A 26,840-nucleotide genomic window follows, 5' to 3' on the forward strand; every position below is an offset into this window, starting at 1 on the left:
TGCCGGATGGCCGCCCACACTGGGACAGAGAGAAATGCCACAGCATATGCTAAAAGACTTGAACATCATCAGCCAGAATGAGTGTACTGACGGAACCGTGAGTAAACCATCAACTCAAACCAATCTCACCAAAAAAAAAGAAGAAACACAGACGCCATAACGCTGCAGCATCACACTGTAAAATGATTCAAACCACAACCATGCACGCCAGGGCACACACACACACACCTTGTTGAGGTAGCGTTCGTTCATGGCCTTTGCAATGTGCCGGATCTCGCAGCGCTGGTCGGCTTCCCTCTTCTTTTCGTTGAGCTTCTCTGCCAGTGTCTCCAGCTCTGCTAGGGCCATCTGCAGGGGCAGCCGGTCTGCGTGGCCCACTGGTGTGTTCTTCAGCATGTCCTGATGAGGACGGACAGACAAGTCACACTTTAGCCATCATTCGCTGATTATAACCACTGTGGACCAATCTCCCAGTTTCATAGAAACCCTGTAACCTGTACAAGTATCCATACTTCTGCATAATCGCGTCCAACAGCATTTGAAAGCATGCTCTCTCTTCTCATCCATTTTTCTGTATCTATACAGCACACATCCTCAAGACTGATGTTTTTATATTAGAACCAATGCAGCCAATTAACTGCTCTTATACATATTTATACAGAGAAAATAAAGTGTCATATATTTTCTGCAAGCGGCAGAGGAAAAGCCAATATGCTAGGGCGAGATTTAAAAGAGATCTGAGGAAACTATTTCTGAGACCATTTCCCCCGACCCCCTCTTTGAGGAAAGAACTTTGAAAAACAAAGCTCTATTTATGAGTGAGGCACTCCCTCTGCTGGTCACTGAACATACCACACTGTGTTCTGCATACTGCAGTCAGAGATTACTGCAAAAATAAGAATTCATCAAACCTGAAGGAGCAGAATGAACTGTGGGAATCTCTGGATAGGTTTCATCATCAGGCCGTACAAAGTCATCCGGTCACTGCTGGTCTCCTGGCGATGCTGGAGGTGAGAAGACGGGTTACAGAGTTGTATTTACCAGGATAATTAATGTACTTTTGAGTAGAATTATTTAGCATTTATGTATGTTTAATGTAAAAAAAAATAGTAATTTAATTAGCGATCTTTAGCAACAACATATCAGCAATAATTCACCTCATGGATGGTCAAAACAGTAACAGTAGATGCTTTTTGATGAAATGCACATATAATGCATGCATGTAAAAACCCAAAGACAACATGTATTCATGACACCGTTTTCACATTTTTCTCAAACCTTGAGGAATTCCAGGAAGCCAGGTTTGGAGGCGCACGTCTTCCTCACCACTGCCATTGCAGTGCTGAAGTTGTTCACATACTCACTGTAGGCATCCAGCACCATGGACTTTGAGAACTGTTGAGGAACACAGTTGTTTAAACACATTAAAGCTACGGTTGGTATCTTTTTCAAAAACGTCCCGACAGCCATAATTAAATCAAATGGGATATACACACACACACACACACACACACACACACACACACACACACACACACACACACACACACACACACACACACACACACACACACACACACACACACACACACACACACACACACACACACGTTCTGTTGTTGTATGATGGGAAATGAATTGTGAGGTGACAGAGGGTACTGAGCAGACTTCAGATGGGTCTCACTGCTCCTCTGATGTCATGCCAGGAGTCGATTGTCGCACAATAACAAGGAAGTGAAGTTGTGAGCAGGACTGTGGGAATTTTTTGAGGAGTTGCAAAGCAGAGGGGAAGGTGGACGACATACTATTATAGAACAGACTTCCATTTCTGCATTTTCTTTGATATTAAGAAAAAAAGAGGCGAGTACGGCTTTGCTGCATGTAATCCGAAATGCCATAAATATCAAACTGATTCAGCTGGAATCACCACAGCTAACATATATCATTTATGTTTAGTATATTCATAAAGTTCTTGAAAAAAGGCTTTTGCAGCCCCAGCTTACCGATGCAACAAAGACGTCCCCAATCATCTCCAGGCTGTCCCACTCAGCAACGCGGCTCGCCAGGGCGATCTGGAACAGGAAGTGGCACTGCAGGATCTCACGCACGCGATAGAAGGTCATCTTCAGTTTCCTGTCGCTCAGCAGCCTCGGCTCAAGCTGGGACAGGGGCTTCTCGTATTGCTGATGAAGCAGACAATGTGAACTGTAATAACAAAACATTTCAAAGTGGATTTGGCATTCACCGCAGCCGCACTTGCATACCTCTAATATCCTTTTCAGTGCATCAAGATAGTTCTTCTCACTCTCCAATATCGATCCCAATATGCATCTTCTCACCAGCTGTAGAGGAAACATACAAAACCCATTTGCTATGGTTTTCTTAAACAGCAAAGGGTTGCAGAACTTGGGATACAAGTTGAAAGGCATGTTTATTACCTGTTGCTGTGAAAGACCCGCCGGCGCCGGACAAAGCACTGGCTCAACATTGAAGCAGTCCACCTCAATGAAGAGTTCAGACTCCTCATCCTCGAAACAGCCCGACTTTCTCTCTGAAAGATGAAGACGAGAGAGCATAAAGCGCCATAAAGGCATGATAGCAATTAAACAAACAAGCCTGAAAAATGCTGTGTTGCTCTTTGCTAAAGTGCTGAACGTTTTTACATTACCCCGATGTAACATAAACAGAAGAGATAAGGGGCAATGTGTACAGCGAAGGGGATTTGCTGTTGATGAGGTCAAAGTGCATACCATTACAGAACGACTTGGTTTTGATGAAAGAGCGTCCCTTCTTCACTGCAGCTTTGGTTTTCTCAAGTCCATCTTTGGTCCCTTCCTTAGCTGCCTTCACCAGCTTTTGCATCTTTGTTGAGACATAATACACAATGTTCTATATCCCAAAAGTAACACAACGTATATATTTGTCTACACCTAAGGCTAACAAGCTACTGAACTCAGCTTAACAAGACAGGAGCATTGTTAGAGTAGGGATGAAGATAAACGGCAGATTATGTATTAATAACAGGAGAACAAAGTTGACCAGAGAATGACAAAGTAAGTGGGACATCAGCTGAAAGTAACAGAGGGCTAACTATAAATACAGAATGACGGATATACAATATGCAACAGCTTTCAGCTACGTTTAATAATGTAATATTAAAATTCAACTGCTTCACAACTTTCAATGCACAATCATATATAATGAGACAGGTAAAAGCAGCAGAAAGGGAGGCAACTGAGTTGAATGCAAACCCATCACCAGTACCACCACAAGTCATTCACATCAGAGCAGGATGAGGGTACCGAGTCAGTGGGAGACACCCAGAATGAGAGTTAGTGGTTGGGACTACTGTCTAGCACAGGCAGGTGAGGTGAGCCTCAGGTAGTTTACCTTCTGCTCGTGTTTCTGTTTTAACTGCTGCAGCTCTACCGTTCCCACTGTATTTGCCATTAGATCTTTCATCTTTTTCTCATAGTGTTCTTTCAAGCGTGTCAGATCTTGAGAGAGCTAAACAAAAGCAAAGCAGGCGTTACTGGTTATGGTTTTGGAATGACCTTGCACCTTTGATCGACCAGCAACCTCACTTTAATATATGTATACTTTGATAGATGTGTGGCTAGGCTGCTGCCCCTATCCTCTTCCAAAAAAAATATTTTGCTTAACTCATTTAAACTGTGACTCAGGGGAAGATATGTAATTTTCCAAAGAGCATGCCCTCCCTTGATTTTTTTTCCATTAATGGGTCCACTGAAATATGCACAACATACTTGGAAATTAAGTTATGCATTAATCTGACTCACCTGAAACATAATATTCTAACATTGACAGTTTCTGAAAAATTGTTTATAACAAAAATACCATTTGGTTTTTATTTGATTTTCTTTCTCACAATTTGTCCTCCATTTTGATAAATTCGCTAATAGCTGAATTCATATGTAAATAAATATGTATCAACTCAACACATAAATTGTGCAAAATTATTTCCTTTGCCTGAAGCAATCATATAATATCTGACCATGGGTCACTGAAAACAAAAGTGAAGCTGAATTCTCAAAACCACAATCCAAAACATTTCAGAGTGCAGCAAGCTGACTGTAAACCAGAATCATATGTCACATGTCTGCAGAAACAAATAGACTATTGATTCCACATGCATGCATAAATATACTGTACATTATTGAACTCTTCAGTCACAAACAATTTTATCAAAGGTTCAAAATAGGCACAATAATAATAATAAATTAAAACTACAACTTTAAATCAGCAAATATGTCAGATATATACAATATCAGTAGATATGTAGAGGGTAGAAGAGAAGACACAATTTAAAATACAAAATTGCATATTACAAATAAAAATGAATCCCTGCTTCATCCACCCACCTACAGATGTGATATTGAGATAATATATGTGTTTTGTCTGTAATGCTGACAGAGGAATATGAGTGTGATTGTTATACACACATGGGTTTTCCTCTGAGGCGGCTTTCCTCTCATGAAGGCATGTGGCAGGCCGTTCTCAGGGCGACCTTCCCCGTCGCTGGCCTCGTCGTAGCTTTCAAACTCGCTGGAGCTCCAGCCGTTGTCGAGGGAGCTGTTGCAGCCGCCCTCCTCTCCAAGTTCCACGTCGTCATAGATCATCTCATCTGGATCTGTAGGAAACAACAGGACAGAGACGCTAACGTTTAGCAAGTCAATGTACCCACAGAAGCATTTTTAGGGTTCTTCTTTTAATGGTTATTAGCATAAATGTATATGTGGATAAACACAAAAATAACTGCACTCAAATAGAACAGCCATGTAATAAATATTCAAAGTATTTGTAAAGTTTATAATGTTGAATAGCAGATTAGAACTGTGTGTGTGTGTGTGTGTATATATATATATATATATATATATATATATATATATATATATATATATATATATATATATATATATATATATATATATATATATATATATATATATATATATATATATATATATATATATATATATATATATCATAAGTCGTATCAGTAAAAACTACTTTACTGAAATCACAAGCTTCACAAAAATGTATATTAATCCATTGGCCATTGTATTGTACTGCAAAACCAGAACACTCAAACATGCAAAAGCCTAAATGAAGTATTAGTATCCTAGTTTTTGACAGAAGAAATTAGGACAATAGAAGTGAAAGTGAGCAGTGCTGACAGGCTTAAAGCTACAGACAGGAACAAAAATACTGAATTTGTGAAATGTAGGATTTATATACAAACCTGTGTTGGAGTCAGAGTTCTCTCTGGGCACATCATCGTAAATCACCTCATCTGGATCTGAAGCATAATAAAAAGATCAGTTCGCAACAACTAACGCATGACTTCTCACATCACACAACAGACAGGATGCAATGTAGAAGGGATCTAAAAGGAAAGCACACACACACACACACACACACAGACACACACACACACACAACGGTCTGCTTCCTCAAAAAAACAGGGAAGGAAGCGTCTGGGAATTGAGCAGTGTCAAAAGAAGAATAAAAGATAATATCCCCCTGAAGGCATGCACTGTGGTAAGTACAAAGAATTGAAACAACAGCGGAAATACATAGAAATGATTCAAGCATTCCTACAAGATGTGCAATTATAATGGATATCATGCCTTACTTTCCATCCATGCAGTGTTGGCAGGATCGGATGCCCATTTAGTCAAAGCATCCTCTTCTCTGATAGCTGGATACTCTTCACTGAAAACACTTAAGAAAACATGCAAACTAAATTTTAACTGTGCAAACAAAAATACATACTTTCGTAGGCAGTGTAATGTTAGAAAACCAATTAATAATTTTATTTTTCTGTATTAATAGAATGATACATGACATACATGATATATTTATGGCATTACATGAGGGTGTTTGTCATTTTTTCATACACGGACAAGGGTCAGAAACCATTAGTGTAAGTGAACGTGGGAGGTATACTTTGCATTCTTCTCTTAAGATGTAGCCCTAAATATACAAAAGGACTGGTATAGACTTGCTCCAGCTGTTTAGTATGCCACATACCTGTCTACACAGGTGTTGCCAGTCCCAACCACAGTCACTGAAGGTAAAAAGAGAGAAAACATTACTGAAAGAAACCCAACAACACATCACCATTTGTTACTGTTTTTAGGTCCTAGGATCCAAGCAGAAAGATGTACTGTGCATGTGAGCATGGCTTACTATTGTAGAGTATTGTTAAGAGCATGGCATGAATAATACATTATGACTGAGACAATAACCACTACTTTTTAGAATATACCATCAATATAATTGTTGCAGAAATCAGCACACTCCATGTCAAGCAAACGCAAATAACTTCACAATTCCAGGATTGTATCTTTCCTCATGAGCCACCAGGTGTCACTGACGATTCGGTATCGATTTAGTCAAGGCGATATTTACTTATTAATGCGATTCCACAAATTTCACTTCACAAATTGAATAATTCCAAGATAAAACAAACCTTCTGTTTTCCTTGGACCTTTTGCAATAGAGACAACTGTATGTCCTTGCTTTGTATATCATGGCCAGAACTTGCAGATGACAACGCTGCAACTGTGTAAAGGATTTTCTACCTCATCACACAAAACGATGACTTTCCAAACTCTTTTACTAAAAAAAAATCGGAATGTTTTTCAATCTGGTGTGACCTTGGTAAGATAATGACAGTGTAATCAGACCCCTCAGCACGCCAGGCCACAGGCCCGGGCTCAGCTACTGCTAGATTTGAAGGAAACCGGAAAATCCTCACAGCCAACACAGATCTTTGGGGAGGGCTAAATTTAGTCCCTACTTCCTTATGGCAAGGCTTTAGGAAAAACAAGGGAAAGAATAAAGGACAGAAGTAGCTGATGCAGCATTTACGTGTCATTGCATTGTATCTCTAGGACTGAAGGCAGTGAGAAAGGAGAGAAAGATTTACAAGAGAACTTTCTCTTGTTTTAGATGTTTCAAAATAAACATTGGTCAACATCTGATCAACCTCATTATTATTTTATGAACTGGCTGCAGGCTCTACTTTACCATCCTCATCCGCGGAGAGGTGTCGAATGATGACGGGTGTGGTGTACGTTGGCGTGATGAGCGGCACTCCAGAGGGGGTTGCATAGCCACAGGGCACTGGGACTGAGTATCCGGATGCGATGCCAACAGGGCTGGTGGGGATATCCTGGGATTCTCCCTCTGGCTCCTTGGGCTCCATTGGTGAGCAAGCGCCAGAGGAGGGTCCATGCGGCTGCTCATGCTGCTGCTCAAGCTGCTGCAGTTGGAGAGGAGTGATGTCAATCACAGAGTAGGGGTTGACTTTGCCCTGGGAGGTGCTTCTGGGGACGGCCTGTGGAGGGTGAGGGGCATCGGTGGACGCATCCTGGCCGTCACTGCCTGGTGGGTGACAGAACACAAAAAAACATGTCAGGTACAACTATATTGAAACGCATTGCAAAAAAACATGATCAGCTTAGTTGTAATTAAATAAGACCAAAGACCAAAAGAGATTGTGTCTAAAAAGAGTCATTTTTATAGAGCCCCCTATGTAATACGTTCCCTAAAAGAGACACAAACCCTTATAGGAGTGGTTTTATTCCATTCATTCAAGGTGGAGTTTAGAAAATGACTGAGATCACATTAGATGAATCATTATAGTTGAACAGGATGTGAACCTACACATTTAGTATCATCATTACTCCTGTGTCCAGTGAGTTCACTATTCATCTCATCATGCACGTGTAAAACATTTTTGTTTCACTCTAAATGAAGTCTTTCCTGACTGAAACAGAGTGAGACTGACATTGGGACAAAACGCCACGCATACTGAGCGTCAGGATCCCACAGTGTTCCCATTCTTCCTGCTGATGCCTCACTTTTGTCTTCTTAACAGCTCAGTATCTCGGGTTCGGCAGCTTATCAAAACTTGGTTCTGGGTTCATTAACCTGTTGATAGAGCATCCCATCACACAGCAGTGATATTTGCTAAGCACCTTCACGCCACACAAAGTCGATGGAGAGCGATGAATCCGTGTCTCTATGTATGAGAAACTGATCACCTGGTCCACCTCAAAAAGCCCTGTATGAATATGGGGGGGTGGAACAAATATCTCTTCCATCTTTGTTCAAAACTATTTGGGTTTTAGATCTTCACAGGGAGGACACTTTTCAAAAGAGTTGTCATTCTGGATAAGCCTTTGCAAGCAGCTCTGGTTAAGGGGACAGAGGCACTGTAGATTGGGGTACGATGTGGCATTTTGAGAGGTGAGCATCAGAAGATATAAAAAGGCCGATTGAGATTTCTCATGTTGATAGAAATGCAAGGCCCGTTTGTTCCCATCAAACATGCTTTAAAAAGGGGAAAACCTGTGCAGTGTTGACGTCCCTTCACTGCAGTACAACAGAATGTGTGAGTGAGTGAGAACAAGTAGAGCCTAGCCTTTCCTGCCTGCTGCTGCTGTCAAGACGTTTCGTGATAAAAGCCAGACAAACTCCAGCGCCAGGCAGCCAGAGATACAAGGTGTCATGAGAGAGACAGACTGCCCCACTTTAGCATGAGCTGAATGGGCTAGATCAGAGCCAGATAATGTACACAAATAAGAAACGGGAATGTGGAGAATTTTTGGTCGCTGCTATTTGCATCCAACTAATTTCCAACACTGCAATGCAGAGGAATTTCTGCTAAAATGGGCTCAAACACCCTCGCCCCCTCAGAGCCCAATACAATGTCAACACTTTTGGGGGCGCAAACCTGTTCTTCCAGGATCTGCCTCTGCGTCATCAACAAGAGGAGGGGGTGGAGGTGGTGGTAAATCTGTCTCCATGTCATCAGTCCCCTCTCCTTCTGCTGTTGCTCCACCTGCTGTGGAGGATCTGCTTGTGGCAACTGTTGTGTCCGCTGATGATGGAGCTGTGGCGGATGTGGCGGAAGGTGCTGGGGTGTCTGGGCCGGTGAGATGACCCTCAGGGTGACTGACCACCGGTTGGTCCTGGCCCGGATCATTGCTGCTCGGGGCAAGAGGAGCTGGAGGTGCAGGGGGTAGGCGGTCAGCCTCAGGGATGTCATCTCCACTGTCATCAAAGTCGAAGGTTTCCCCCTCATCTTCATCTGCGAAGGGGGCGCTGTCTGCCAACACTGAACAAATAGACAGGATTCAGAGAGATATAGAAGTGGAATAAATCATTCACACAGAGAATACAAAAGTTGGGTGTTTTGAAGATATACGTATTAGTCAACTGGTAAAGACCTTGTTATATGATTTCTACAGGTTACTATCCATTTAATATGGTTAGATAGGATATTTAAGGTAGTATTGCCATTTCGTTAGGTTTTTAATTCACTGGATTAGCAAAAACAGATCCTACTCCATTTTCATCCATAAACAGTATCTTGACTGAATTTCCCAAAACATATCAATACGGAGATAATAATACATTGCTATCACGACTTATATTGTGAGAGAATATTTATATTACCCACCCCAAATGGATAACATGTAATAACCCAAAGATAAAAATGTAATTCCAAGATGACTACAGACATGTAGCATCTGTGTACCAAATGCCATTTAAGTTGTACATCAAAATCTGTAAGGGTCGCTTTCAACAATGATGACTTCAATCTTACTACATATGGAAAATAACCTTTCTGGCTGGCATATTTTCATAGATTGTAATTGTAATACACTGCGTCCCTGTTGAATAAAGTAACAAACTTAACTACAGTCAGTCTGTAAAGGCTTGTGAATGGGAACTGTCAAGCAAACTATTAATAAAGTACTAATATCTAAACTTCTGAAAGATTGTAACCTGTTTATCTACTGCAACAGCCAAGTAGATACACCCTTTGTATACAAACTAGCTTAGACTAATAACACACAGAAGGATGAAGAGACAAGGTTATCATACCACACTGTATGCTTTTCAGGATTTGGCTAAATATAAGTTAAATTTAGATCGGATTTAACTCAATAATCATATAATTTCATGCAAAGACTCTTTTAGAGACTGTTTAAAGATACACTGTGGGTGGCAGTTTTAGTCCTCGGGCTTCTCAAATAAAAAGACTGCGCCACAAACAGACTTATAATTAAGGGTGGGGTCTACTACAGCAGTATGTTTTCTTACAGAAATTCTTCCACGAGGGATTGGATTCTGCACCAAAACAGCACACCAGCTGCTCTACTTTACAGCAAAGACAAACTAGGGCAGAGCTACGAGATATAGTTAACGTTCAAAGGCGTCACATTCGCATCAGCGCACTCACTTGGCAGCAGACAGGAAGGGAACAACAAATGTCTTTCCAGTTTCCACACTGTAATTAGGCAAGCAGGAAAGAGAGCTGGTACTCCCCCCAGTGACTAGTGAAGCCTGAGTTTTGCATTATTTCTGATCTGGAGAACAGAGCGTGGGCCTGAGTCAGTAAAGCTCAATAAGGAGCAGGAGAGAGTTGAAGGATTAGGAATGCAAAGGCTCAACTTTCATCAGCTGGCTTCATGTTTCGGCACTGAGCCGAACGTATGAATGAAAGTATTTCAGGTTTCATTCAGTGGCGGGGTGAAAGAAAAAGAAAAGACTTTAGCAAAGAAAACATTCCAAAAATTTAACCTGAGTTCAATGTTGTGGAAAATATGAGGTCCGCCTTTAAACTGGGTTCACAGCAGGATAAACTGTAGCGGAGTCAAAACCACAGAGCCCGAATGGAAGGAACTCCCAGTCTCACCATTTAACCATTTAACTTCTCTAAAATGTCGCTGAGCCAACCTTAACTTCGTAGGATGATATTACACTGACTCTTTTATCCAAAGCGACTTACATGTTTGCTCTATACACCGCAGACACAGCAACTAGGGGCTAGGTGTCTTGCTCAGGGACACGATGACGGGGACTGGCAGAGCCGGGGTCGGGGCACAAACCACCAACCCTCTGATTGAAAGACGGGCATGCTAACCACTTAGCCACAGTCGCCCCATATAGTCTATCTTTGTCACAGTTTTGCTCCCAAGCATACCACAGATTCCTCAACCGCACTTTCATCACAGCTTGATTGAATTAACTTGCAGTCTAAAGCCATATTTTCATATCCTGTGTTCCTAAAGAAAACACAAAATTCCAAGTTTGCGCAGGTTCATTTCCAGCATGGAAATCAGATGTCCACACCTATAGATTATGATGAAATAGCTCAGTTGGGAGCGTGTTAGACTGAAGATCTAAAGGTCCCTAGCTTGATCCCTAGCTTTGGCATTTTGACTTTTCCCCAGCCACTTCTGAGTTGTAGATAAATGTGGAAATCCTCCATAAAGCTTTCCTGTACCACCATGGCTATACCCTATCTTTTTGACACATATCAATATCCATTATGCTTTTCCAACATTTCCAATGTTCTTCCTCTCAGACACAGTCGACACTTGGCCATTTAAAATTCAGCAGAAAAGGTTATTCTTACGATCAAAAGAACCACGTTCACTGTTGCAACCTGCTGCCCTAGGCCTGAGCGGTCCATTGGAAGTGAAGTAAATCTCAGAGAAACTCCCTGTACCAAACCCAGTAACTTTGAAGTCCGTCACAACAGTGTACACAGCTCTAAATCACCAGAACAATCCCCTCAGGCTTTGACAGGTAGTTGTTCCACCCTGTAGTGTGTGAAGGAACGGTCTGTGACTAATGCTCCAGGTCAACCCTGCGACCCCATGTCCATCTGCACCCATAACTAAAGTTGCACGAAAAGAGAGGTGCAAACCTGGAAACAGAGATGCTATCTGTGTTTTTCCATGTGTGCATGGAAAATGAAATGAATGGTATGGGACACTGAGATAAGGGAAAACTAGCTGGCTAATAGTACTAGCTGGCTAAATGTAAAGACACCACGTACACATCAGCTGTGAGTTTCAGATCAGACTGGAGACGTAAACACTTAACTGGGCAAGTAGTACTTCCTATCGTAGTACTACTTTTTAAACAGAAAACCCACGTTTTAGATTGTGATATTTACTGGAAATGACAGCTTCCTGGCGATCTCCTTCCAGCCAACTGCAACCGTATCGATGTATGTTATGAATTCTAATGTCACTGTGATGTCCACATCAAATAAATTAAGTCAAAGAAAGGTATCGCACAGATAACTGTTCAACTTCACCTTAACCAATCGGCTGCTCCTCGTCTATTGCGGCGCTTTCAAAGCTTTCAAAGAGCCGTTCACTGCCAGTTTGGACATGGCGTCATGAACATAGTTCAAACTTATGAGTTCAAAAGTCGTTTTTGCAGCCCTAATGGGTATGCATGCCTGCTGGATGTTGACCTGCTGACACATACACTTATACACACACACATTACCAGTTATGTGAGTATCTTATAGCCCTTCTAAACTACATTCACACAAATCATGAGAGGATTTCTCTCATCTTTCGACCCACACACAAGATCATGAAGTTTACATGCATGCATGCACGCACACTCACACACACACACACACACACACACACACACACACACACACACACACACCCTTGCTGAGGTGTTCATTGTCAATTCATAATGACAATATGGACTCTGTTCTGCGGGCCCGTCTCCACTCGACGACATAATAGTCGCTCAAATGAGTCACTGAGCTACGATCTGTCCAAGCATCGCCCTGGCAACAAAGAAAGTGACTGGCCAGCATGAGACGAAGCATTTCTCTGGCCTGTGTCAATCCCCGGGGGCTGTGTGTGTGTGTGTGTGTGTGTGTGTGTGTGTGTGTGTGTGTGTGTGTGTGTGTGTGTGTGTGTGTGTGTGTGTGTGTGTGTGTGTGTGTGTGTGTGTGTGTGTGTGTGTGTGTGTGTGTGTGTGTGTGCCGCAGTATTCAGCATATTACTGAGGCACATTGTCTGGTGTTCACAGCAGCACAGCACATTTTACCCTCCTTACTCCCTCGTTCCTCTACCCACACACTTCACAGCGGGGGAGAATCAGAAGAGAGGAATCTGTGCCGTTTACTCTATACTGTCCATCTCCAGAGCCCTAAAGGAAGCTAAGTGCCCACAAGACGACCTGCAGAAGCTAGCAGGTGATACTTCTGGTCCAACACTGTAATCATTTTCTCAAAACAGACAGCCAGAGACTAATGTGTGACAAGAGCATCACTGTTAACACATATTTGTGTGTAGTTTAACCGAATGGCGTCATGTTTTGAGACTCAACTGTTAACTATGTTAAAGTTTCAACATAAGGCTCTGATCACACCAAGACACGTCGCTAGAAAATGTGAGAATGAGCTAACTGGCTAGTTAGCTGTTGGGCTGTGAGAAAGCTACGAAGTATGTGAGAGGAAAGAGGGAATTCATATCTCATATCGAGAAAATGTCATATAGGCTACAGTGAGCTAGGGACCATCATTGCATATGATCGGTTTTATATATTTCAACATCAAATAATCTGTAGAATATTTTCTCATTATATGATTAATCGTATGTTTTAAAAAACAGTGACAATTGTTTGTCGCTATTTCCTTAAGTCCAACATCACGTGATGTTTTCAGATGTATTGCTTTGTTTGACCAACAATATATTCAGTTTCCAGTCACATAAGGCAAAGAAGAGCCTCACAATTTAGAGGCTTGAGATCATTTGACAAGTGTCATAAAGAATGCCTGTAAATTATTGTGTCCATTTTATTGTTCTTCCAGCTCTGTCTAAATCTAAAGTTTTTGGCCCGTACGGGGATCGAACCCGCGACCTTGGCGTTATTAGCACCACGCTCTAGCCAGCTGAGCTAACCGGCCAATATCTCTGCCAGTTTTTCTACCAGATTTTCGTATTATTGTATTATTGTTGACGTTCATATGTTGCGTGTGTGTGTGTGTGTGTGAGTGTGAGAGAGAGAGAGAGAGAGAGAGAGAGCGAATGCTTTGTTGACTTTACTTTCAGGAGGTGGGGGAGGAAAGTCTTCCACGTCCATGATTTCTGCTCTTCTCCTGCACAAGCTCTTCAGACAGCAGCATGTAGGGGATCAACTACGCCGACACACATTCCTAGAGGAAAAAACAAACGTCCTAAAATGTCAAAATAGGCGAGTGGATACAAACAAAATTAAATTAGCACTGAAGAATGTTTCCATACATCAGCAGTTTGTACGCCAGTCAGTTTCCAAAAGCCCAACCGCACTTGTTATTCTATGTTATTCAATCTCAGCAGCAATTTGTCAGCAGAGGGGCATGGCTGTGTTGTGGTCACGGTCTGGTACCTTTTGTGTCAACATCAGAATCTGAACCAAAGCGAAGTCAAACAAATGAATGAAAACAAAAAGACACTCTTATAGCGCTCCTGGGGACTGTTGACACTACCACGTGTTGAAGTGTCCACACCATTCTCATATGCTAATTGTGGGGCGTGTGTAATGTCACAGGGTATAAAGGGGCCCGGCCACCATTGTAATCGATCGGTCATACCCTGTGGAGTAACCATTATGAAAAGAAGGGTGGTGGGGGTTGTCTGTCTCTAAAACAAAGTAGTATTCAAAGTAGGCTCGTGTTCAGATTTACGCTCGTTCATTGTGGTGATTCAGGGACTAATTGGTTGAAAGCGAGTCAATAGCAAACAAATGCATTGCTCAAATATTTTACTCCAATATTAGCACATTTACAAGAGGTCTTCAACCAGCTGGTTCAGTAGTTACTGTACATGTGCACACTTTCTTCCAAAAAAAATCTCTGAAATTCTCATCCTTGATCATCCAAAAGGTTGCATTACACCACAGGCTGTAAACCATTTTGCAATGTAAGGTTTCCCCAACTAGCAGACTTCAAATAAACTACAGTATGCACGTGCATTAAAAAGAGGTCAGTGTGACGTTTCGACAGCCACACGTTTCAGCCCAGGGGAACTGTCATTAGCATGCTGAGGCAGGAGAGACCTTTGGACCTGCACGGGCATGAGAGACATTGCATTCCTCAGCAGCACAGCCTTTGTTTGCGGATGTACAAGTCGTACCCAGAGGTGACAGTTTCTGTCAAAAGGCCTCCGCTGGAAAAAACAGCTGTGCTATTTTCAGACTTCTTCAGCTTGAAGAAGTCAAGAACAGATGCCCGAGTCATGACATCATGTTGTCGCATAAAAGCCGCCATTGTTGTGGTATGTGTGCCCCATAATCTAGCCACGCAATCTCTATAGTTCTATACGAGCCACGGCACAAGTTCACAACAGTTAACTTCTGACTAAGACGAACCTGCGCAACAGTATTGCAGCAAAACGCATCCAAAGGATAACTCGTTCCGAGTCTCAAAGCCTGTTTTGTCTACAAATAATGTGGAATCCTCTGCTTCTTTGTCCTCCACCCTTCTGGCAGGGCACAGGGCCAGAGCAGTGGATGCAAACACACAGGGCCAGTGTCTGCTGAATACAGTGCGGCTAACAGATAATGCTAGTGCTAACAGAGGCAGGTAGAGTATGTGTAGCCTGGGGAGAAATAGCCTACACAATAGAGCCGACTCCAAAGAGACAGACAGCAGCAGGTACAATGTACTGTAGGTGGTTTTCTGCATGTAGGAAGCAGGTAGCAACATGACACACGTGGTTGTATATTGACTGGCCGATTTTGGAGCGACAACTAACAGCCAAGCCCTGACTTTGAAGGGTGACTCATCTCTTCCTTCAAATGCATCTCTCGAGGTCCAGGACAGTAGGAAAAAGGAAGGAAGGAAGGGAGGGGAGAAGTCAAATATTCAGGTGTGCTCTCCTTGACACAAAAAGCACAGAGGAAAAGAAATCACCATGCTTGATAAAAGTTATAAAAGACTTATTTTTCATTTGGAATAAGCATTAGGACAACATGGTGACCTTCAACGTATCATTTATCTTACAGAAGAGCTGGCTCTTTTTGAGATTTCCTTGTCGTACGTTAAATCGAGAAGCAAAGACAGCCCTTCTCACTTCTGTTTTGAAACCAGTCTGCAGAATCCTCCATTCCTCCTCACTCCTATAATTACTCAGTTTTGTTTGTCTTTTTACCTGCTTGGAAGCAGACTAAATGCACCTTTCCACAAATTCCATCCTTCATGGCCTGTGGTGTGGTGTGACTTCAAATGTGAACAACACAAAACACATTGGCTCGGCCCAAGGAGATGACCGACTCAACCAAAGTGCTCGCTACATCTGTAGCATCCATCAGCAACCGGTGTATACTGCAGCATTGTAAACAGCCACACAGTGCAACGAAAGCAGGCGGGTGATTAGGGCAAGACAATAGACACAATTAAATCTCTGCTAATATGTTCAGTGTTTAAATACAAGGTACTCTATTACTGTCTAATTTGAGAGCAATGATTGAGGAACGAGCCAGAAGAGAAGAGAGAGGAAACAATCCTGTGTGTAGGGGATGACAGACTCAGCTGAGCATGTCATTACATGCTGGGATGGCTGAGTTGTGCTCTGCAGACAGGAAAAGAGTTGTTTTGCCTCCTGCTGTAATGCAGACAATTTGCTCGCCTGTGTTTTTCTAATAACCTATGATACAGAACAGACAATAACAAAGATCAAACACAATATGTATGGTCCATAGTGTGGAGACAAAACTGTCACCTGCAAAGTTTCACGTGTCTCATCTCAGCCGCCGAAAACGTTGTTTTTAAGTTTAAAATGAGTTTATTCGATTTTAATATTATTTAAACGTTTTAATCAAGGCTGGGCTGAGCAACCTAACATGCTATTTTCCGGCAACATCACCTTCCTATGAATTCATAATAATGCACAAATTACACATCTTTGTAGACGCAACCAAGTAATGATGAAACAGGCCAAAACAGCATATGGTAACTGGGGGGAAAAAAGGATCATAAATAATACATTTCTTGTAAATACCAAGATTTCAAATTTTCTACCAACCTGGATTTTTCCCAATTTTTCCTGATCGGCTCCAAAGTCCTTAATCATAACTTATGGCAACCAGAGATCAGTCAAAAATAGAATCATGTGTGTTTATGAGAGCAATTCCACATCAAACACCCTAGTTTTGTAAAGGGTTTAGATTCTTCTGTAGAGTTTTCTGGGGCGCACTTAATGACAAGTGGCATTCCACACACGGGCTGAAAGTCATAAACAAAAGCCTGGAGGAGAGGGTGGTATGAGGAAGTGAGGCTTGTGTGAGTGTCTGTCTTTGGCTGAATGTTTTATTGAGCAGGGAGTCCCAATCTTCTCCTTCTGGCAGGATTACAGTAATCAGGCCTGGACTGAAAACAACCCCATCCCGGGCCTACAAAGAGCGCACGGACAGGCTTAACAAAGTACTGTAACGTATTTGCAGGAAAGTTCAGCGAAGGACAGGACGGAGCCCTGCAGCATACTAAACAGGAAAAAAGGTACCTCTTTCTAGGCTTCACACAGCCTGCATCTAGGAGCGGCCTGTTCCCCGAAGTCTGAGATCAAAAGCTTGCAAACTGTATTACAGTATCTGGCCGCACACAACACTCCACCAGACCTCAAAAGAGATGGAGAAGCTAAAAAAAACAGCTACCAGATAGCTGCCTTTCAAAATTGAGAACACTGACTCAAAACCTTTTGATTATTCGATCAGCAAGGGACCAATTAGAACCATATTTATTGACATATCATAATAAATCACAGCTATGCAAGCGCTCTTCCTCATAACTACATCTCCTTATGTTTCTGTACAGCACAAGCCACCCACTCTGTGTAACATAACCTCCCGTCATCACACTGAACAATCAACACGACCAGAAGATGAGTCTGGTATTTCCCATCAGCAACCAGTTATAATTATAGGCCTAATGGGAATGGATTTCAGTGATCCAATAAGCAGACCCGCAGGGTTGCAGTATATTTATTTGATGTCAGAGGTGGGATCTATTGGACATGTGAGGGGACATCTGGAGCTCTGGAAGCACGTTTCTAAACAGAATGTGGTCAGCGCTAAGCTAGCACAGTGACTCAATGCTGCATGGTGTCATCCAGCACATAACAGTTTGTAGTTGAAGCATTATGATGCATCATAAAAGGTTATAATACCCCATAACGCTACTACATTTTTTACCAATAATGTTTATGTTTTACATTGGCCTAAACTTAGAGTTTTCAGTAAAAGACAGAAAATAGTGACCCTAGCAGCTGAATCACGACAAAATTAAAGACTGTTGCTTTGTAGAATAATTGAAACTCTACAATTGAAATTGGTGTCCATTTGAAAGCAGAGGCACCCGCAGTCACTGGCGGTCACTCTTCACTGGTCTCCACCCACCCAGTGGGCCACGCATGTCACCAGAGGAGCACTGGTTAGTGTGTGGTGAGCAGCGGATAAAGCGGCTGCTTCAAAGAGCCTTTGTTGACAGGCTGGATTTAAGCTCTGTGTGCATTTTAATATGAACAGAGCCAAACAGTCCGATTACAATAAATTACCACAGGAAAACAGGAACACCCTTGACCGCCAGAGTACCGGTCACTGCACTGACTTCAGAGGGCGGAGACCCTTTCTGAAGCCAAGATTGCCACCGACCCCTGACTTGCAGGTTGTCATCTGTAGCTCAATTAATTGATGATGATTATTATTATTATTAATATGAATTTCAACTACAAGTCAAATTTCGGACTACAAGTCAAAATCCCAGATGGCTGCATCAACATAAATATGATGTTTATTAGCACTTTTGTCATACTGGTGTCTCCTCATACATACAGTACTGTCCGACTTCTATCCGTAGACATGTTGCTACGGTGTTTGTATACCAGCATAGCGCGCGGCGGCTAACCTGGCCGGAGCAAACTCCATAAAGTTTTCCAAACTTCCTAACCCGGGTGTGACGTCGTTCCCAGCTCCGACCTCGGATTTTCCTAGATAAATGGAACAAAGCATCACATAAGCGTTTGAATCGGGGGAACCTCTGCAATAGGGTGGTCTGTGATGCCTCCCATGTCCCGTAGAACTGCAGTGTTTCTGGATCCATTATGGCTGAGGACTTTTGGCTGAGGAGTGTTATTACTCTCCCTCCCCCTGCATTTCCTGTCTCTCTATTCCTCTATGGTCAAATAAGGTAAGGTCCATACTAAAGAAAATAACCATTATGCATTAATCTTATCTGACATATGTTCCCAACTTCTAAACAAGTGTGTGGAGTGTGAGCAATTTCCCACATCCACCTGCAGAAGAGCAGTGGCTTTCCTATCCCAGCTGTGGCTGAGCTATGTTGCTCCTCCATGTCTTCTCTCAGTGGGTAGACAGTGAATCCAGAACTTGCCTCTCTAAAAAATGAATGGTATGCTCCTCCGCTCAAACGCTGTGCACTGAGTCTGCGACACCCCAACCGCATGAGCCGCTTTCGGCAAAGTAAAGTGACTGCCTGCCTTGTCACAATTACTTCAGCAATTAGCCATTCCTGGCATTTTTTCAACTCAACAGCTTCTGTGTTTACAGCCTACAACAATGACAGGAGAGGATATTGGAGTTTGAAATTGATAAGATCTCGCTAAGCATGTAGAGAACAGACATGCCAAATTCGCATTAGTATTGTTTGGCGACAGGCTTTTTCCCCTTGGTCCCAGAGGTGTCTGTAAACATTCCCGGTGAGAGCGGACCGTGATGTGATGAGGAGAGAGTGTCACACATAAAGGAGTCTGTGTCTATGTGACTTGCATGAGCGCAGTGACTTTGAGCAAGGACACAAGTGATCTGTGCTCTCAGGGCAGCCTTCGCCAGGAGTTATTACAGTGTGGGGGAGTGTATTAAGCATCAGCGTCTGCAGCCAGGCCACCTTGGTTATTTGCTTAACAAATGACCAGTGGAGGTTGTTGTGTACATGCACGTGTGGGATCCCCTCAATGCTCCATCTCAGCCATGTCTTGGCCCAGTGAACTGGACTTGCATGGCACCTGATGAAACAAAAGAAGATCAAAGCACTGATCAAACTGTTTTTTTTTTGTTTTTTTGGAGGCTTAGCTCAACTTAACAGATTTCTTGAAAGCACTTTCGACTGCAGGTAAACAGTCTCATTCAATGATGGCTTCCCTCCCTATCTAGACGGCTCTTCCAGTTGACTGGAGCTGCGCCGGGCTTTCACTGAGGAATGCTATGCATGACTACTTGAATTTGTGGCATGAAATTCTCACTCGTTCATCATTTTACGAGTTGAACACACAAGGATTTATTTTACTTTCTCTGTATGTGTTTTTTGTTAATTAAGTTGCGGTTATTAGGGTGGGGAAGAAAAAAAAATTTAGTCTTATAAAAGGCAAAACCTGATCGTGCACCTGCAATTGCATCCTCGAATGGCACGAGGGCTTCAGAGAAGTATGAGGTTGTGCTCAACGACTGAGACGTCTATCAAAATGTAACATGACAGAGTCAAAGCCCGAGGAAATATGGTGTCAGGTTCAGTTAAAAAGGAAAGGTTTAGCGGATACATTACAAGTTCTTATGACAAGCAGCTTGCTGATGTCACGATAAGGACGAAGTAGTTAACGTCCACGCGCAAAAACAAATAGTTAACTTAACGGTGTAGACGTTAACGTGTTGGCAACTTGGCAAAGTGAGCTGAGGCGCCACGTTATCATCTCCCGAAGCATGTTTTAAAAACAATAATACACCTACCGGTACTTGACCTTTAATTTTATATCAATATTTAGCCTAAATTAACTGCTCAACTGAGCTAACCTTTAGCGAAACACATATGTTTGGGATATCTAAAACTTTGACAAAACTTTTGACAGAAGCTTAGAAAAGTGTCCCCAACTCACCATTTTATGACTTTTTCCCCAGAAAAAACACACTATCCCTCCGCGGTAACACCTTTAAGTGTTAAACGCGATGCATTTCTGACTTAAAACAAATCAAAACCCATCCAGTGCTCGCCCAGTGTTCTTCTTTTATCTCGACTCACTTCGATGCAAGCTGACTCCATCCATGAACACCCTTCAACTACTCTAAGTAGCTGATTGGCCGAAGAGTCGACTCAGGTACGCTGTGATTGGCTGTGCAGAACGTCAATCAAGCTTCCAACGTCTTCTCCTGTAGGATCGGCTCGAGACGGTACAGAGGAGTTCCACACTGGCCACGTGACGCGTGAGGTGGCTCCCTTCGAAACAGCTGTCCGGAGATGATGTTGGATCTGATTTTTTTTTTAATTGTTTAATTAGGATTTTTTTTTAACCAAACGGAACTATTTTTTCCCCAAGAATCCTCAAACATCAAACATCACTATAATGAACAGAAAAAACATTTATAATAGTAAGCCACTAAAAAGGCAATTAGTCTCATGCATTTTACAGCTCGCAAAATAGCTTTAAGACATTAAGACATCCACCTTATTAACAATGATCTATACCAGCATGTCTATTTCTATTGCCAGGTACATGATTTCCAACTATAGGCATATGGTGGACTAACTGTGCTCTCTTGCAAGTAAATACAATTTGAAATGAAACCAACGTGTATACTTTGTAACAACCTGCTACAAGTGATTGTGCGTTAGTCTTTCAGGGACAGTACAATTTGGAATGGAAAAACATGTCAAACTCATGGATGTCAGGTCATATACAAAAAGCTAGTGCAACACCACTTAATTACTCCATTCTGCCACCTACAGGCAGATGCCCTATTGCACAGCCTGGACAAAAGACATGACACAATACACCCTCAGAGCCAACATTTTATTCTGTGACTCATTAAAGGACTTCCACTTCAGTCCTCCACCCATCCCATAATGTTAATGCCGTCATTACAAAGTGAAATTCAAACTCTCTCAGTCTTTTTTAGTAAAAAGTTCAGAGTGGACACACTGCTGTTTATTAATTAACAGATACAAATACTATTAAATGCTATAAATACATTTGCTTCAGACTTGTGTCACTTAAATCATTGAGGTTGTACGGTGTAAATAAAAGCGAAATATAATCCACTCATGAGACCAATGCTGCTTCATCTCAGTCATCCTGACAGCCGTTTCGCAAGGCAGGTTACAGGTACGTGGAAAATGTGGATGAGTAAACCATTAATACTTGGAGTCGGCTCTCAGGCCCAAATAAAGTGTTGGTTTAGATCCTAAAGATGTTACATCAGATTAATACTAATGGAAGAAATTTCCTCAAACACAAGGGGAAATATCTAAAAGTCTGGGGCGTATACACATGACTAATGCTGTAAAAGCCAAAACACTGAATTTGAAAAACTGTAAAGGATCAGACAGTCTGCAGCAGAGTGACAATTAATCAAAACCTTCTGATACCAGATATAAAACAAAGGACAAGCCCGACACACAATAATGGCATTGTGTACAATGAGGCCATTGTGAAAAACACAGGGGGGGAGTGTTATGCAAGTTTTGATGTTGCATAAGTAGAAATAAAAGTAATGCAACTAATACAGTAACTCCATAAAAAAAGCATCATGGTCAACAAATTGCTTGGTTAAAAATCAGTAAACTGCTTCAGTTATGCCACATTACATGTCCATGTTGGACAAAAGAGCCTTTATGGAGTCGACCAGTCCTGCGCATTCTTCCACAAATAAAGAAGATTCTGTTCAAGGCCTTTTCTTTCATGACCACGATAAACATTCTCCTCTCTGCATTCAGTCCAAAAACATCAATGTGACTCATGAGTGGACTGATCCAATTGTCCACTTAGTATGCAACAGCTTCAATGACTAACTGAGAGTACCTCATTCTTTTAACTTAAACCAATTTTTCGAGCTGAACAAAGATGTCCGTTGTAAAAGGTTACACTGTGACTTGACTACTGGGTTTATCGATGTCTACTGAGAGAGTTTAACATGTTACCAGGCTTCACCATCAATAGCAACATACCAAAAGCAGCTGTATGTATATACACATACACCTCACTTATTACAGGATGTAAATGTTTAAATACTGTAAGTGTAGAGTGGCTTTGAAAAGTACGTTAGTTTTAATTGTTTTGATAAACAGGACTTTAATGTGCAAGTTCGCAGTCCTCCGTGGCTCCTGTAAGAAGCGTGTTCTTTCTATTTTCAATACATAACCAAACACATGATTGGTAAAATGGATATTTCCCAAGCAGGGTACCTTTCCACTGCATTTTTTTTTAAAGTTCACTCAAGTTTGCTCAAGTGTGTATAAAACGTTTTTATAAAATAACACCAATCCTACCACTATCACTCTAAAAGTAACTTCAAACATTCATTAAAAAAGAAAAAGATATGGCATCTTTGAGACAGGAAGCGTCTTCCACTGTACCCCTTAGCTGCCGTGTGGTTTAACGGAAACCTCAGACTGACCCTCCACGGCCCCGTTTAGGGGGGCGGGCTTGTTGTCAAAGTTCCAGTCCATGGGATTGAGCAGCTGCATGGTCTTCTTGTGCGTCCAGATGGGGTTGATTATAAACGTGAGCAGAGTGAGGCCAGTGAAGAAGAGCAGGAGTGGGACAAGGGCCACATGGGTGCTGAGGTCTGCCCAGTGGGTCAAGGATACCCACCACATGTAGTAGGTGAGCACCATGCGGCAGTGGAACGAGTGGATCATCACCCACTGGTTGGCTCTCCAAAACAGGGTGCGTGCCCAGCCAGCCTGTCGGGGAGGAAGAAAGATTGAGACGTGAAATTGTGCCAAGAACTGGGACACAAACGTCTTCTTTTTTTTTTTACAATAACGTCAAATTAACATCCTTGTAACTTATGTGTACTCGAGGCGCATCTGCGAGCACAGAAAAACAGAGAAAGTCTAGGTACAGACTCAAACCTTTTTATAGAACTTCCTCTTTCTAAGAATGTTATCGCTGCACAATCACCAGGTGCACAAGTCCAAAAGGGAACTGAAACCTTGCAACACGTCCAGTTATTCCTATGGTAGTTGGCAAGAACGTGTAGGGGGGGGGGAGAGACAATCAACCAGCAGCATCAGATGGTGAAATAACTACAATTATGATCAAGGTTTAAAAAGGGCTCTATACCTTCAGTAACATCCAGGATATACAGGTGAACGGCGTGCTCATCTCCAGCAGCAGCGTGACCATCGACAGGAAGTGACCCGAGGAATCCCACACCACCATGGACGCAAACCCGGACAGGGCGAAGAAATGGTGCGTCGCCAGTGGGAGGTCAAAAGAGCGAAACGCCACACTGGAGGCGTGAAGCGCGACATTCTCAAACGCAAAGAAGCCCGTAGCTGTGAGGACATGGAACCACGACCAGTCTTCTTGTCCCCTCACTCGGTCTCTGCTCAACGCGGACTCCTCGGTCAGGACCCGCAGGCCGGCCACGGTGCTCTGGATGCCGAACACCGCCCGCGTCGCTGCCAGGTTCCAGAAAACCTTCTCCTTGGCTTTGAGGGAGCTGTAGGTGCGGGACAGTGCCACGGAAAGGAGGTGGGCCAGGAGGAAGGCTCCTGCATAGAAGCCGAAGCCCAGGCCCATGAGCTGCAGGCGGGAGCCCCATGACAAGTAGGGCCGCTGCTCGGGATCCATGTCGGGGGAGAGGCTCAGCTGCAGGTGGGACTGGAAGACGGGTCTGCGAGGTGCATGGTGTGTGTGATGCAACCCAACTGGAACCTGCTGAAGGAGAGACAGACAGGCAGCATTCACTAAAACACATTTAAAAAAAACGTAGTGTACACAGGCTCCTAATAACAACTTTAGTTTGAATAGAGCTCGAGTCTGGACCTGAGACAAGTAGCTACGGTAAGAGCGAACTGTTCTACGTGTAACTCTGTAAAAACAAGATAACTAACTAGTTCGACACTAAGTAAAGCGTATCACGTTATCTGTGTTCAAGCACTTAAAAAAAAACACGAGTCACAGTCGTAACATTGACCTACAGTAACTGCGCTGCAAAGTTAGCACACAAAAAAACAAAACAACCACGACGATAAACGGTGTAACGTTAGCCGACCGGAGCTAACGAGCTAACGAGACGTCTGGTCGTGTCGACATCTTTTCTTTGTCTACATACCGTAACAGAGCTGCTCTGCTGAACGGTGTCCCGGTGGTGCGCTGTGTGTTTATGTCACAGATTCCCAACAGGAACATTCACATATCACGCGACTTCAATTGGGTCATGTGAGCCCTAAAACAGGAAGTGACGCCCACCTTAAACTTCCGGACATCCCATTGGTCAATGCAGCCTCAGCACCCCAGGTCCTAGCTCCCTTAGTTATAAGCAATAAAGTCAAACATAACATATAGTTACACATGCATGCACCACAGTAAATAACACAAATGCATGTTTTTTTCATTAAAAAAAAAAGTAGTTAACATATTAAAAAAATATGCAATGTAAAAATAGAGATGGAAATTAATGCCTTCCTATAGTCTTCTGACCACTCAAAGCGCTTTGAATGAATGAATGAATGAATGAATATATACTTTATTAATCCCCAAGGGGAAATTTCGTGTCAAGTAGCAGCCGTTTACACAGAAAATAAGATAAGATATAAAAACAACAGGGATGAAAGATATATAAGATGTATACAATAATAATAATAATAAAATAAAGATAAAAATAACAATAAAATAGCTGGATGAAAGAAAGAAGAACAGAGTATTAATTTAGGAATTAAATTAAATTAAACAGTAGAAGTGCAAGGGTGCAAGTAGGTATGTGCATATTAAGTGTGTGAGGTGTAAATAAAATAACAGCAGCAACAAACAATAGTAATAACTTTACACTGCATGGCAACATTCACATTACATTTCCAAGCTTTATGTAGGAGGTTGCAGTTTACCCGCTCTCATGCACTGAGCGAGAAGCAGGGTGCCATAGAGATAGCACCCATTCACACAGACAGATAACCACAGCACTGCTGGAGGAAACCCACAGAGGTGACATGCAGGCTCCACACACGAGAGGCTGGAGCCCAGGGACATCTGGATGTGATGTGCTTGCTGGTTCAATGACTGATATCACATAACACACACACACACACACACACACACACACACACACACACACACACACACACACACACACACACACACACACCATCCGAGAAAAGCATCTGACCTGCAGGAGCTGCTATACTGGTGAGATAGGCTACTAACTTCTCAGTCAGTTATCAGAGGCACAGTATCTGCAACGTTTGTGATCTGCTTTCCACTGAAAAGGATTTGAGGTATACCAGCTATAGCACAACAAATACAACAAGCGTTATATGTTGATAAGGTTTCCCAGTCCTTCAAGTTGTTGAATATCTCTGTACTGTATACAAGTATTGAGGATATTTAAGTAAAATGAAATATATATATATATGTATATGTATATATATACACGTATATATATATATATACGTGTGTATATATACATATATGTATATATATATATATATATATATATATATGTGTGTGTGTGTGTGTGTGTATATATATATATATATATATATATATATATATATATATATATATATATACATATATATATATATATATGTGTATGTATGTGTGTGTTTGGTCATGCAGGAAGAAATGTGTGCTGTGAAATCCAACAGTAATAACTGAACAACTCATGAGATGCATTATTTGTCCAACAGAGGGGGATCTTGCCATGTATATTTGAAATAGTTTGAGAGAGGGCAAGGGGTTGAGTTATGAAGTTCTTAACTGAAATGAACCCGAGTTAATGAATGACGGCTGAATGGCTGATATGTTTTTATGACATCAACATATTAACTACAAGAACATATAACACCAACAGAAGTTTAAATAAGCAATCAGGTTTCTTTTGGATCAACATACTTTTTAAGGACTTACATCACCCTGACTCTCCTGTAAACTCTGTAAGATGACAAAGACATTGAAGGTCAAAGCGTTGCATTAATAAGAACTGACACCTAAGAAGAGGCCCGACCAGCCAGAGTAATTGAAACACCTGTGCATGCTCTTCTA

At 42.2% G+C, this 26,840-nt stretch overlaps 2 protein-coding genes across 2 annotated transcripts in view; both read right to left on the reverse strand.

Moving 5' to 3' along the window:
* arhgef10 (Rho guanine nucleotide exchange factor (GEF) 10) overlaps positions 1 to 18,792 on the reverse strand; it is a 44,479-nt gene extending 25,687 nt beyond the window's left edge. The window contains exons 1-16 of the mRNA XM_079217598.1: positions 18,749 to 18,792; positions 13,914 to 14,023; positions 8,768 to 9,151; positions 7,057 to 7,413; positions 6,055 to 6,091; positions 5,657 to 5,745; positions 5,264 to 5,320; positions 4,464 to 4,651; positions 3,391 to 3,507; positions 2,751 to 2,862; positions 2,439 to 2,551; positions 2,265 to 2,342; positions 2,004 to 2,183; positions 1,279 to 1,395; positions 912 to 1,004; positions 229 to 399 (exon numbers count right to left, since the gene is read on the reverse strand). Of these exons, the coding sequence (XP_079073724.1) occupies positions 229 to 399; positions 912 to 1,004; positions 1,279 to 1,395; positions 2,004 to 2,183; positions 2,265 to 2,342; positions 2,439 to 2,551; positions 2,751 to 2,862; positions 3,391 to 3,507; positions 4,464 to 4,651; positions 5,264 to 5,320; positions 5,657 to 5,745; positions 6,055 to 6,091; positions 7,057 to 7,413; positions 8,768 to 9,151; positions 13,914 to 13,950 (2,130 nt within the window). The 5' untranslated portion in view covers positions 13,951 to 14,023; positions 18,749 to 18,792. The remainder of the gene's footprint in view (positions 1 to 228; positions 400 to 911; positions 1,005 to 1,278; positions 1,396 to 2,003; positions 2,184 to 2,264; positions 2,343 to 2,438; positions 2,552 to 2,750; positions 2,863 to 3,390; positions 3,508 to 4,463; positions 4,652 to 5,263; positions 5,321 to 5,656; positions 5,746 to 6,054; positions 6,092 to 7,056; positions 7,414 to 8,767; positions 9,152 to 13,913; positions 14,024 to 18,748) is intronic.
* Positions 18,793 to 21,627: 2,835 nt separating this feature from the next.
* Positions 21,628 to 25,011, reverse strand: cln8 (CLN8 transmembrane ER and ERGIC protein). Its single transcript, XM_079217380.1, has 3 exons — positions 24,913 to 25,011; positions 23,916 to 24,515; positions 21,628 to 23,533 (listed from the first exon to the last, which is right to left on the reverse strand). Exons 2-3 carry the CDS (start codon positions 24,426 to 24,428, stop codon positions 23,207 to 23,209), a joined length of 840 nt encoding a protein of 279 aa, XP_079073506.1. The 5' UTR covers positions 24,429 to 24,515; positions 24,913 to 25,011; the 3' UTR covers positions 21,628 to 23,206.
* Between the last annotated feature and the right edge of the window lie 1,829 nt (positions 25,012 to 26,840).

The sequence above is a fragment of the Taurulus bubalis genome, assembly GCF_910589615.1.
Source record: "Taurulus bubalis genome assembly, chromosome: 4".
In the NCBI taxonomy this organism is placed as follows: Eukaryota; Metazoa; Chordata; class Actinopteri; order Perciformes; family Cottidae; genus Taurulus; species Taurulus bubalis.

Bases quoted from the DNA above. Each gene is read 5' to 3' on its own strand.
- cln8 (XM_079217380.1), bottom strand. From the start codon at position 24,428: ATGGATCCCGAGCAGCGGCCCTACTTGTCATGGGGCTCCCGCCTGCAG. The intron at 23,534-23,915 runs GTATAGAGCCCT...CCTCCCCGACAG, and splicing joins TATCCTGGATGTTACTGAAG to GCTGGCTGGGCACGCACCCT.